Raw genomic sequence first — 13912 nt, 5'->3', positions numbered from 1 at the left:
AAAATAACAGAAAACAAATCTTTAGAAAATCATTCAAAGTATCCTAATTACTTGTTTCTCCCAACTGAAAACCAATAACGCGATTCTGTTTGTGGAAATTCAAACCGTTCAGCAGAAAATGGTTTTTATTCAATGATTTACAAAATTAACCAACTAATCTGCTCGATTTAAAATTTCACTGGAATTGTCCTGCTTTCAGACTAGAACAGAGCTTTTGTATAGTCACTTATTCATTTGTGCTCTTGGTGACTGGGGCACAGCTCGTCATAGTGAGAGCACAGCAGGCCTCCTGACTCCCACAGCTGGAACATGTCTGTCATGTCTGCAGTGCTGGAGCCAGCGTGAGGAGGCTGGGACGTGTCGAGCTGATCAGCTGGGTGTGTCGGCTCCGAGGTGACTGCAGCATTAAATCATCCAGCCAGGCCAAGTTCATTCAAGTCCAACATCTGTGTCACATCTTAACTCACCGACCAAGTCCAGCCTCAGAAGGGTTTCCTGTCAGAGAGCACCACAAAGATCACACCAAAAGACTTAAAGATCAAAGAAAACATCAGAGAAACCCAAAGAGAACATCATTCATCAGGTCAGCTTCAAAACCTGCTAAACGGACTGAAACTCTGAGTTTGTGGGGTTTAGAATTAGCAAAGTCGGCTTTTTTCCTGGGAAACCAACGGATACTGTCAGATACATCCCGGTTTTGTTTTTTTACTTCCTTAAGAGGAAACATCTGGTGATCACATAACTGATAAAGTCACTTTGCTGCAGAAGTTTAAACAATAGCTAGCTCAGGAACAAAAAGCCGTACTAGACCCCATTTAGTTATTTTATTGCTGTGCGGGTGTGGTTTGGCCTCATTTGTTTAAACTAAATAAAGATCTAAATAATTTGAGTAAAAATTAAAAATTGACGTGTAGCTCCATCGCTGTTATTTACTTATAAATAAAAAAAAGATTTTCACGTGGATGTGAAAGCTGTGAGTGTCCTTGTGTAAGAACAACATCTGCTCTGTGTCTAAGTGAGCTCCACCTGCCTGGACCAACGTCAGCCTCAGATCCAGACGGTGGCTGAACGATGAGTGGGACCCGAGACTCTTTGAGGGAGAAGCTCTGCAGGGTGAGAGACCTGGAAGGCCAAAGCTCTTCTCTCCACCACCACAAAGCCGTTCCCACCAGCAGCACCGCAAGGAACACTGAGAAACACACAAACAACCTGGATCACTCTTTGCAGGCCTGGCAGCCTCAGGAAGATGATGTAAACTTCACATATGATGATGTCATCCACCTCCTCTGAGCTGCAAAGCTTAGGAGAAATGACAAACTCATCTGTGAGGATTTCAAAAACATAGTTATAACTTTCCAAGTGATTTCCTCTCACACGGACAGGTTGGAACTTTCAGAAACAGGAAAACTCCGGTGTGCTTTACTCAAATATTTCATTCTAACACAAGGATGTAAATGAATTTAATTCTAACACAAGGAAGTAAATGAATTTAATTCTAACACAAGGAAGTAAATGAATTTAATTCTAACACAAGGAAGTAAATGAAACGTTCTTACTGATCAAAGAGAGATATCCGGCAAATGTGGCATCGGGTAACGTTTTTGCTGGAGCTGTGCTGAAGATCCCTGGAACCTGGGAATTTTCTTTAGTTCCTGGGGAACCGCAGCTGAAGCGGAGCCCATCAGGATGCAGGTCGACAACACACCCGTGCTGACACGTCATCCCAGGACGCCCACACACAGACGGGCCTTAAGATAAAGCAGAAGGTTTGGTTCACATTAATGACCGACCTCAAACCTGCAGTTCACCCCTCAGCAGAAAAATTATGAAGGATTTAGATTTAAAGACAGAAATGGGGAGTGGTGGTACCGTGTGGTTGAAGCACAGGGTGGAGGAGGGCCACACCACCAGGTGAGGTGACATTAGACATCAGCACCTGGAGGTTACTGCCGCTGTGCTTGTTGGCTCGGCAGATGGAGCCGGTCACCTCGTCACCCCAGTACAGGAATCCCTGATGAAAACACGCGAGATCAGATGGGCGATGTTTATTTCACAAATCAGTCCCAGACTCCCTGTAGTACCTCGAACACAGCAAGTCCAAACAGCCGGTCCAGATAGCCGTTAGACTCGACCACCGTTTTACGATGGCGACCATCTAAAGATATTCTGGAAATGCTTCTCATTCCCTGGTCAAACCAGTACAGCAGCTGCCGAGTCATGTCTGCAGGGAAACAGAGAAACAGCTGCGTGGCTCGCTCAGATGTGTGAACTTGAAACTCAAATCAAATTCCATTTCACGGCTGGAAAAAAAAAAATTCCAGTTCCCTTTTCTACAAGAAAAGACAGAATTCTCAGTTCTCCCTCGGACTTCCCTTTCACGTTATGCACAATACATACAGAACATCTAAAAGAGCTGGTAAATTTGCCTGTTTCTAAACTCCCATCTCCATGTTGAAAGTGTTTCAGCCTACCCAGAGTGAGCGCGACTGGCTGCTGAATTAACGACGTGACCACATCCGCCCTGCTGCTGCCGTCTAAGCTGGACTTCTCAACCTTTGGACTTCCGCCACACTGCGCCCAAAACAGGAGCCTGAACAAAATGAACACATCTAAGTTTGATGTTTTTCTTTTTTACTTTTATTTGAAACGGTTTACAGTTCCTACATTTATTTTTCCAAACTGTGGCACAGACGCAAAAAAGAACTTTCGCTGAAAATGTTTCGGTTTGTCTTCCTACCCTCGAAGAGGATCCACAGCCACAGCAGACGGGTCGTAGAGTCCAGTGATGAGTTGAACCTGAGATGATCCGTCTAGCAGAGCCACGTTAACAGAACCCTCCTCTGAACTGGTCCAGTACAGAAGTTGGTGGATCCAGTCTATGGCGAGCCCCGACACCAAGCCTTGGACTCTTACCACCAGAATGGCTTCATGTGGCTTTTTGTTCACAGAAATCCTGAAAAAGATCCAAAACATTTTTTGTAACCAATGACTACAAGTATAGTGTAAACCGATTTCAGGGGCTGCATTCCACTTCTGCAGCTGCTGGCTGTAGTAAATGGAATGCAGCCTTCCATGACACTAGTCCGTTTTCCACTTACAGAATTTAAATTGTCAGTGAAATAGGTCTGTAGTTAAAGAACAAGTTCACTGAGTAACGCAAGATGAATGTGAAAACTGTTTTCTAACCCAGTTTCATGCATTAGTCGCCGATGGAAAACGGACGGGGATTAGAAGTCAGTCAAATCTGCGTCACACTGAAAATTAGCCTTCATGGATTCACCTATCTTGACTCACGGCGGGGAAGGCTGTTGTTGCTTTTGTGTCCAGGAGAGAGCAGTTAGCTAGTAGAAGCTAACTGTTAGCATTAGCAACACCACATCATGGCAGAACTCCTTCAGGCTTGTTATTTATGGAGATAAAACATATTGAAAAGCAATGGTAGAGTCGCATTGCTGTTATCCAATCAGAGGTGAGATGTTCAAATATCAAGAAGTTAAATCCTGCCGTCTTCTACCCCACTCGCCACCTGTTGAGCCTGGAAGGTCAGAGGTCACTAGAAGCAAGTTTCAGCTAGGAAATCAGAGATAACAGAGAACCAAGTGTGTTCCACAGGAGCCAACATCCTGCAGATGGGTTGTGTGTAACCTACTGAAATTTTGAGCGTTTAGTACTCTCTGAGCCCCCATCCGGCTATCTGAGCTTCCCAGCTTATAGGATGGGTGGGTGTGGCCATGAGGGGGATATTGTATAGCCCTTAGAACTATTGTAACTTAAAACAGTCAATCTGTTCCCTTTAAATACAGTTTGAAGAGTACTTCCCTCAACCTTGTTAATTCTTAGTACTTCTGATTTTCTCCTGTTTTCTTCATGTTTTTATTGATTTTAGTATTTTTTTTAATTTGTCCAGCACGTTGGGCTTCCTTAAAAAAGGTGCTTTACTGTAGCGTCACACTCTTATGGCACAACGACTGCATATTTAATTATGACCAATAAGGTGTGATGACTCCATATAAATTTGAAATAGCAACCTGATTGATCTTTGAATGTTTAACCAGAAGAGTTTATGATTCTTTGCTTGTTCAGGGACCATAAACACACTTCGTATTAATTCAGGCAGAGTCAAGTATATAGTTAAAAGGAATTTTTTTCTTTCCTAAACTAATTATAATACATTACAAGCTATGAATAATGATGTGATGGAGTGTATATGCAGTGATGCAATGTGAGTTGTAGGTGGTGTGGTGTAAAGTAGATGTGTATCGGAACCTTTGTATCTGAAAGAGATTGTGAATTCTGGGTGTAAAAGAATTTGTTGTCTGCTATAAACTAGAGAGTTGTTTATTAATAAAACAACATCAGACGCAATCTGTTATGTCTACAAACCCTGATCGGAGACCCCCCGGTCAGATCCAGAATGTCAGGAAGTCGTGTGGACCTCAAGGCACCGAAGTTCATAGATTAACCGCGGTGCGACCAGTCCGCTCTAGAGTTGTCTCCAGGTCACAACAGGCATGAAGGTTTGTTGCGTGTAAGACGGATGTTCTCTTAAAGAGCCGTATGGCTGTGTCAGCTGGCAGTGTGCCAACAGGTTTGACTGTGTGTCAGAGAGAGGGGTGTCTCAAGGAGGCTGGTTCCGAATTGGCCACTTCGGCGTTCCGCTCGAAATTTAGTAACTCGGGAAGTCACTCTAGTTATAATAATCTAGAGTTTATGATTTCTGGCGAATCATAATATGACATGTTTGTAGGCTTTACCAAACATCCCTCAGAAAACCACATCTTCCAGATACAAGCTGTTCTCTTTCTGTGGATAAAGAATCTTTAAACTTTATTTAACTTAATAAACCTTAATTTGCATCTAATGAACATTGTGTATGAGTGTAGATAATGATTAACTTGTTAAATCAAACAGTACTGATCATAAGATAAATGGATCATTGTAAGACAACATTCATTTCAACTTCACTGAATTAGGCACAGATTATTCAAACATTTCATATAACATCTGGTTCATTCAATTGTATGATTATTTAACTTATGAGTTGTAAAAGTTCACGTTTTATTCAGAGTGTGGAATCCAGCAGTCTGAGATAAGAGGACAGCCTTTGTTTGGAGAACTAGTTTGACAATTTTGTCTTCATGGACTGTCAACAAGCACTACAGAACCTTCTGGGTGTTAGAAGATAGAATAGAAAATCCACCTAGATAGTGGACCTATTTCTGTAGATGACCGGTCACTATGTAGGTCAAAAATGACCCTTTCTGGACGTTACACTTACAAATCCAATGAACAAAATGAATGCAAGTAAATGGATTATAAACCTGAGTTTTTGCCAGTTCCATCTGGTGGTGGCCATAAAACTACTTTTCTAATATGATGACAAAAAGATAAAGCTCTAAAGTAAAGTTAAGATCTACAGTTAAGCGCCTCGTGACTTTTATCTTGAGAGGTGCTATAGAAATGATATTTTCTTTCTTCTTCTAAACATCACAATGACAAAAGAAAGACCAGAAGCTGTGGAGAACGGCCAAAATCAGATTACTAATCTACTGGACAGTGGTTGGTGTCACCTGACTCTGTTACTCAGTAAACTCAAAGCAAACACTTACGGGAAACTGCATCTACATGTGTGTTCAGGTACGAATCCGCGACGACCGCCGAGCAGCCTTAATCAACATTTACTTTTCACACACCGTGATGGTCATACCTACTAGACGGCTGCTTATCTGATCAGAAGTCAGTCACTTTTAAAAGACGGTGCCAAAAAGAGAATGCTGATGTTTTCTCATCATCTACGAGGAAATTACATCCACAGTAAATCGTGGCTTATTATTCATGAAACGTCAACATCAGGAATATTATCATTCTGCTCCGATGATTTCCACATATCCATCCTGTTTGTCTGCAAACTCCTTCTGTATTTGATTTCAGAAACAGGATTCTGCATTTTTTTCAATGTCACGTGCATCATACCCAGTTTAAAGAGACTATTTCAGCAATTAATTGCTAAAGCTCATAAAGAAACATTTAAAATTCATTTAGCATAAACTCTGTTTACCTAAGACTCTAAATAAGAATCTCCTAAAGAGGTTAAATAGTACATCTTACCTGGAAATGTTTCAGGATGCCACTGAACAAACGTAGGAAAACAGACATCCTTGACAGCTCATCCTGCCAGAACAGCGCGGCCCACCAGATAAATGATGGAAAGTGGTGCGTGCGTGTGTGTGTGTGTGTGTGTGTGTGTTCGGGGGAGGGAGCCTCCGTTTACATTTACACGTTTATCAGGGTCTTCAGCAGAAACAGAGATGGTGTGCTACCTGTATATGGAGCCTTGTTCTCGCTGGGCCCAGTATAAGGTGAGATTAGAGGCGACGACGGCTACGGGACCTGGGCCAGGTAAATACGCTGCCAGGGATTTAGATTCAGCATTCCTTAGCTGAATCCCTTTGGAGGAGGTAAAAACCAGCTGAGCTTCTTCACCTGGCATGAAGAAAAATTGTTTCAGGTTAGTCAGCTTCAAAAAGCGATAAAGATGATGTACCTAAAAAGGCACATAAATAAAATAAACCTGCATAGTTCAAGTTCTGGAGTCGGTACAAGCAACCAATCATAAAGTTAAAAAATACACAAATATGTTCTGTGTCAAACAACTGTTGGTATTTAACAGTTTAAACATTAAAAAAACTTAAATGTTCCAGATATCTGACCATCTGCTGCAGAAATAGACACGGTTCCCACATTTGGAGCTCTAACGATGGCATAAAATATTTCCCACAGAATTCCTGGGCCACGGACTCCATTTCCAAGTCCAATAATCATACTGATGGGAGGAGTCGCAGCCATCACCACAAAACTAAGGCAAAGAAAAGGAGCGAGTGACCTTTACTGGTTTTTTCTACTGTGACTTCCTGCAGCACAGCAGAGCCTCTACATTCACCATCAGCTGGAAACAGCAGCTTTTCCTGTTACGATCACCCATTAGCTGTTTTTACAGGACCATAGCGTTTGCAAAACGGGATTTGCCGCAGCTCCCTGGGGCGGATAAAGGTCGTTTACAAGATTGGGCCATGGCGGTAATGTGGCGCAATCGTGGCAATTTTATAAAGGATTAGGTGATGGTGGCATAAAGGGGGTATGGGGGCGGTCTCTGCGCTGCCGCAGACTTCCGTTTATCTTGGACATAACTTGCTTCTTATTGCGATTGAAGCTGTGATCGTTAAGTCTTTTTAACAAGCAGCTCCTAAAGGTGTCTGTCCCCATCAGTCCCTGTGCAGTCTCTGGTGATCGGAGCTTCAGCTCTAACAAGAGAGGCTCGTGGAGCGCTGTGGCGCTCCAGTTTGCCATCTCAGCAGATTTTGTTCAAAAAGCAAACCTTATTGCCTGTGTTTACTTTCATTTTCAATAAATTTGCCAGCCGGAGCTCAGCAATAACTCCCCACGTCATCATGACATCTGCCTCTGTTGCGCCAGGGCGGATATGGCAGACCATTACCGCAATATTACTACCAAGCAAGGTGGAACAAATGCCGCTAAATTCGCGCAACGCCATGCTGGGCCCAGTATAAGGTGAGATGCTGGCATGGTGTTTATAGACATACCATTGCGGTAATATTACGTCGATTTGCCGGCATGGCCCGTCTTATAAAAGAGGCTATAGTTGCTTAGATAAGGAGTCGGACTAACGAGAGCGGGACCCAAGAGAAAAAATAACATCCAGAATTTATTCTGAATGTGGGTTTGATCAACATGTAAAGGGGAAATATTAAGAGGAAACTATAGACTCATCTCTGCTGAAACCTGAACCAGCAGCTTACCATTGGCTCTGCACTCTCCACTTGACGCATTCATGTGATAACCCTCATGACATTTACAGGTGAGGCTGTTGTTTATGTCAACACACAGCTGATCACACACATCACTCTCCAGGCATGAGTCCACTTCTGCAACAACAAAGCATGTTTTAGGGTGTGTGTTATAAAGTTGTGAAACAATGCTGGGAAACGTCCCTCACCCTCACACCGACTGTCCCCAACCAGCTTCATGTTGGCCGGACAGCTGCAGAGGAACCCCACCGACTGGTCCAGACAGTAATGAGAACAGCCGCCATTATTTACCCGACACTCGTCCTGATCGCCAATATCTGAAGTCACAATCAAAATCAAACATAAGATTTAAATACAGTTGACAAATTCTTAAAGGTCTGGGAAACTCATTTAATAAGTATTTGCAGTAGTCTCTGGTAGGAACGCATGCCATGCAAGCTGTACTCTGAGCACAAAAAGCCCAAAAGCGCCTGGATCAACACAGACTAGTCTGCTGCAGCAGAAAGTGGCACAGCACAGCAGGAGTTGGAGTATTTCCTGATATTCGGACGTCTCGCCTCCGATTGGAAGACAGCAACATGACTCTACCACTGACTTACAACGTGGACGTTTTACCTCACAAATAACATTAGTCGGAAGGAGTTCTGCTATGTGGTGGAGTTGCCAATGCTAACAGTTAGCTTCCACTAGCCCTGATGATCTCTTCTGTTTCCTGGACGCTAAACCATCAACAGCCTTCCTCGTCTTGAGTCAAGATGGGTGAGTCCATGAGTGTTAAGTGACAGTGTGACGTAGATCTGTCAGGCTTTTCTAATCCTGGAGTTTCATCGTCTATTTTCTATCAGAAGCTAATGCACTATATTTATGTTCTGCCTGAAAGACTAAGAGCTGCCGATTAGAATCAGAAGTAATCATTAAAAAAGGGTTTTAAGAGTTCCACACGTTTAATCGTTTTCCGCTGCATTAAGAGTCAGCTCAAGCTGCAACCATCGTATAAACTAATCAACCATAAAACCTGCAGGAACTGGTCAGAGCTCTAAGTCCAGTAGATCCTGTCAGCCTAAACTGCTTTACATTATATAATCCACATGCTATCTATTTAAAATTAAGTAGTTAAAAAGAAGAGACACACACACACACACACACACACACACACACAATAAACAGTATTAAGGCCATTCTGAATCCCCTTTACTGGTATTTCACCATTTATTTCATTTTTACTGCCTTTTGAACACGAAAAATATTCATTGATGACTGAAGATAGGCCAGTTTAAAACTATTTTAGGATATTTCAAAAGACAATTAAAACCATGTTTACATATTGATAACATCCTAAAAGGGAAATACAGATATACCACTAATGAAAGGAAGTACACTAAATTTGATTATCAACTCTGGGATCTTTATATTGCACTGAAGCGAAATAAACGAGCCAAACGAGAGCCGCCTCTTTATGCATCTTTCTGATGCTAAACGCTAACATTTAAATATAAACCAGGTGTCAGGAACCTGAGGGCCTGGACCCACATGTAGCTCTTCAGCGCCTCCAAGAGGCCAATTGGACTTGAGCTATTTATTTTTAAACTAAATAAACAAGAATAAAAAGTTTTAGTCATTACATTTTCCAAACAAACATTTTTGCAAAACGTGCATGGAATTTTTGCACAAAACAATAAATAAATAAATAGAAAAATGTTGGACAGCTCGTGTGAACTTGAGTTTCTAACAAAAAGGAGACAAATGATCATTAAAGCTCTGTGTGCAAAGCTCCTCATCACTTCACAACCAGAGTTTAAACAATTTAAGCAAGTGTTTAAAATGTAGTCAACAGTTTTACTGTTTAGCTCATAGTTTGTTTTGCGTCGCCCGACTTTGAACAGAAATTGTTCTGCATTACATTTTTCTAATAATACAACATGAGGTGTAGAAACAAGGAAGCCTCATGCCGCATGTAGATTTTAAATGTCAGTAGAACTATGTAGCTCTATGCAAATCATATTTCATCTCCTCACCACATTTTATTTGTATAGCACCTTTCACTGCCTTTACGGAAGCCCAAGGTTCTGAACATGACATAAAAATAAAAGAGCAGAGAACAAGAAAACACATAAAAGCAGCATGTAAAAATGACTAAAATGATAAAACAGACGGTAAAAGACTAAAAACTATTTTACATAAAAGCCAAACAATAAAAATTAGTCTTCAAGCAACCCTCGAAGACCTGCAGTGATGGTGACTCTTTGATAAGTGGGAGCTGGTTCCAGAGTAGGAAAAACAATTTTAGTATAGTTCAAAATCATATCTATATCATAGATATATATGGATAGATATATAGATTTATAGATATGAAGCTCTTTTAACAGATTAAAAACTACTTGAGCGCCCTCTGCTGGATGCAAATATTTCTAAATACATATTTCAGAGAGCATGTTTAAAATAGAAAAGTTAATTTTACATTTGCAAAGTTTAAACCTTTGATTTCATAAACTATCAGTAATCTCAAACAACACAAGATGATTCTTAAATCAGACAAACCTGGGTTTTAAAATTGGAAATGACTTGTATTTGTAGGGTTCTACAACCCCCCAAAGCGCTTCACAACACACACCGGTGGGGATGAGCTACCATGTAGCCACAGCTGTCCTGGGTGCATTGACAGAGGCGAGGCTGCCATATACTGGTGCCACTGGTCCCTCCGACCACCACCAGCAGGTAATTGTTATTGCTATTTACACTATTTATTAATGTCTCTTCAACATAAATCTGAGATTTGACTAAACCTGCACAAACCCAGATCCATGTCATCCTCTGATCTGGCCTGCAGAGTTTAACATGTTTATCATAAATGTGCAACAGGACCCAGTTTCCATAAATAAGTTTCTTTAGAACAAAAGTTTGGAAACTGCAGCTGCATCACGTCACATCACTCACCACAGTCGTCTTCATCGCTGCCATCAGAGCAGTCCGGAGAGTGGTCACACCTCCACGCGTGACGGATGCACTCTCCATCTCTGCACCGAAACTCCGATGCTGCGCATGAGGTGGGCGAGCTCTGAGGCCTGGGCTGGACAGAACCACACAGCTTCCGGGTCTCATCCCGTCCGTCTTTGCAGTCATTCCGTCCGTCACAGAGCTGGCTTCTAGGCAGACAGACATCAGACATCCCGCAGGAGAACGAACCAGTGGCGCATTTGGGACAGGAATCCTCATCACTCCCATCGCCACAATCATCAACGCCGTCGCATAAGGAGTTGATGGAGATGCACCGTCGGCTGTAGCAGGAGAACTCGTCTGTCTTACACCCCGCGTGTCCTGTAGAGAGACAGGTTATGAACGTGGAGGACGAAAGACTCTGAAGGCTCACTGACTGTTGATAAAATCTGGTGAGTGAGTGTTTGTATTTAAGCTGAAAACAGAAAAGATTTTTATTTGACAATTTAAATTAAACAATTAAACGCCACATCCCTTCATTTGAATGCAATTAAAGTTAAAGTCCCATTAGTTGTCACACACACAGGTGTGTGTGTGCGAAATTTGTTCTCTGCATTTGACCCATCCCCTGGGGGAGCGGTGAGCTGCAGACACAGCTGCGCTAGGGAACTATTTGGTGGTTTAACCCCCCAATCCAGCCCTTAATGCTGAGTGTCAAGCAGGGAGGCATTGGGTCCCATTTTTTCAAAGTCTTTGGTATGACCCGACCAGGAATCGAACCCCTGATCTCCCAGTCCCAGGGCGGACACTCTACCACTAGGCCACTGAGAAAGGTGCCATTCCCTGCAGTTCTTCACTGGAAAAACAAATATTACTCATTAGTTGTATTAAAAAGTTTGTTCTGCTTTACAAATTAAAGTAACAACAACCCTGATAGAGAGAATATCAGATTAAACATGATATAAAGTCTGTTTTTCTAGATCTCTATCAACAGATCAGGTTTCAGGGAACACCGCAGTAGAATTTCATGCAGTAAATTTGTAAAATAGGTAGAATGATACACCTTCACCGTTTTGTTTATTTTCTTGCCGATAATTCCTTTGTGGCTCTAAAACATTGCATTCCGACCTGCTGTTGGATTTCTGCACGTCAGAAGTGTTAATGTTTAACGCTCGAAAGAACATCAAGTCCACTCGGCTCGGCTAATCCCACTCCTGCAGAGCCCTTCTTGGAAGTTCAAGCTGAAGATTAAATCCCCCAGGAATCTGATATCAAAAGCTTGGATGACCTCAGCAGGATTTGAAATAAATATCACACAAAGTTGGAGTATTTTTCTTTCACACAGAGATCATCATGTGATGTGATATGAGTCCGATGTTTGGATTATTACATTTATGCCAAATAAATAATCTATGTGGCCAGCAGGACTCCATCGTGATCAGATCTGATAAGATCCTGCTGGACTTTGGTGCTGCTGTTAGAACAAAACAAAAAAAGATCTGAACTGCTCATCTAGTACAACTGACAGAGTTATTCTAATGATTCATGCAATTATTTAATCTATATTGTAATGTTTGGTGAATAAATAGCCTCTTATTATTGACCGTTTATGAATGAATCAGTAAAACTATAGAAAACGAACATAAATCACAGCGGTTAGAGCAGACTGGACTCAAACTGGTTTGGACTGGTAACTCACTGCAGTGTCGCTCATCTGATCCATCTCCACAATCTGCATGGCCATCACACACCTTCAGCTTAAAGACACACACACCGTCTCCACACCTGAACTCCAGCTGTTTGTGACAGGCAGGTAAAGAGTGACCCGCAGCACCTCAAACACACAAACACACACACCGTTTTACTGTTACGGAGCCAAACAAGACCTTAAATGCCAGGTTACACATGAGATTTAGTAGTGATTCAATTATCATCAGTAGTTCAAATCAACTATTAGAAAGAAAAGATGATGTTTTATAGAGTCATCAGCAAAAAGTGTTATTTATTTCAAACTTTTAAACAATTTAAAAATTCCCATTTTGGTTGCTATACAATTAGCTTCTTGACAGCTGGTAGATCTGAATGTTCTGAGACTTAAATTTAAATAATTCAAATGCATAAAGCAGCCCAGGTCAGTACAGTGCTGCAGATGCCTTTTTACAACACACGGAGGAGGCATGATGTGGAGCTGCATGTTTAAATATCACTGAAACACCCAGCAAGGAAAACTACAGTCAGGTTTTAAAATATGATAACCCTAGCATGCAAAAAATGCAACAAACATACACCTGTATAAAAACACATGACATGACACATCAGTCATACTAAACCCAAACATGACTGAACCACGTTGGGGGGAAAAAACTAACGGGCCAAGAAATAGACAAAACGCTCAACGAATAACTAATAGCCATATACGGTGAAGGTGAAAAATAAAGGCGATGCCGTGTTAAAAGATTCTAGGGCAGTTCGGTTTGTCGTGCACCAGCTGCTGACAGACGAGGCGTATGCAGGAGGGCTGAGCGCTTCAGTCAGTCAGAACAGGAACAAAAGACCGAAAACAACAACTACAATGTTCACACGCAGCTGGACCTCCAGCCTCTCACCCCAGATGTGACTCCAAAAGAGCGGCGCGATGAGGAGAAATAAACCGCCAAGGTGCCCCATGCTTCTCGGCGAGTCCTGGCTGGCAGCAACGAGGCGCAGGGCGCGGAAATATGACGTAACACCGCTGCTGTCAAACAACCACATGGCTGAAACGTCTTGTGTTTACAGCTTCACGATGGAGCATAATGCGTATTATTTGTTAGCTATTCGTTTAATTTATACACCTGCTGTTAGTAGATTTTAAGTGACGTCATAACTGTTCACAGTTTGATGAAAATAACCTTAATCAAGGATGAACGTATGTATCCTGATCTAATGCTGTGGCCTTCGAAGTTCGATTAAAATGTAAATTATGTTTGTGGCAAATACTCCCATTTGGACAAATTGTATCCCAACGTTCCTTAAACGACACTGAACCTGACCAGGTGTTTATAATGGTCTTTAATTAGACTTCCCATGATCCTAGGATGATCTGTCACCAATCTAATGTGTGTGTGTGTGTGTGTGTGTGTGTGTGTGTGTGTGTGTGTGTGTGTGTGTGTGTG

The 13912-nt window shown here is 41.9% G+C and overlaps 1 protein-coding gene across 2 annotated transcripts; it reads right to left on the bottom strand.

Annotated features, from left to right (window-relative positions):
- Positions 1-231: 231 nt before the first annotated feature.
- On the bottom strand, positions 232-13561 carry LOC107392804 (low-density lipoprotein receptor-related protein 8). 2 transcript variants are annotated; one of them, XM_015970816.3, is made up of 13 exons: positions 13367-13560; positions 12460-12594; positions 10761-11141; positions 8015-8143; positions 7818-7943; positions 6321-6483; positions 2738-2953; positions 2472-2590; positions 2082-2221; positions 1870-2011; positions 1557-1748; positions 1031-1189; positions 232-495 (listed from the first exon to the last, which is right to left on the bottom strand). In XM_015970816.3, the coding sequence occupies exons 1-13, from the start codon at positions 13509-13511 to the stop codon at positions 464-466; spliced, it is 2079 nt and encodes a 692-aa protein (XP_015826302.3). In that variant the 5' UTR covers positions 13512-13560; the 3' UTR covers positions 232-463. The 2 variants fall into 2 exon arrangements, with proteins under 2 accessions (XP_015826302.3, XP_070410312.1); XM_070554211.1 differs by lacking the exon at positions 12460-12594 and having other exon boundaries at positions 13367-13561.
- Between the last annotated feature and the right edge of the window lie 351 nt (positions 13562-13912).

This window comes from Nothobranchius furzeri, chromosome 8, assembly GCF_043380555.1.
Source record: "Nothobranchius furzeri strain GRZ-AD chromosome 8, NfurGRZ-RIMD1, whole genome shotgun sequence".
Taxonomy (NCBI): domain Eukaryota; kingdom Metazoa; phylum Chordata; class Actinopteri; order Cyprinodontiformes; family Nothobranchiidae; genus Nothobranchius; species Nothobranchius furzeri.
The sequence above is the reverse complement of the archived record's forward strand: the minus strand, read 5'-3'. Positions and strand labels throughout refer to the sequence as shown.

Coding starts and splice junctions, on each gene's coding strand:
- LOC107392804 (XM_015970816.3), bottom strand. CDS start 13,511: ATGTGGTTGTTTGACAGCAGCGGTGTTACGTCATATTTCCGCGCCCTG. Junction 2,954..6,320: donor GAACAAGGCTCCATATACAG/GTAGCACACCAT, acceptor GATCTTTTTCAG/GATTTCTGTGAACAAAAAGC. Junction 2,222..2,471: donor GCCAGTCGCGCTCACTCTGG/GTAGGCTGAAAC, acceptor GTTTCCCTGCAG/ACATGACTCGGCAGCTGCTG.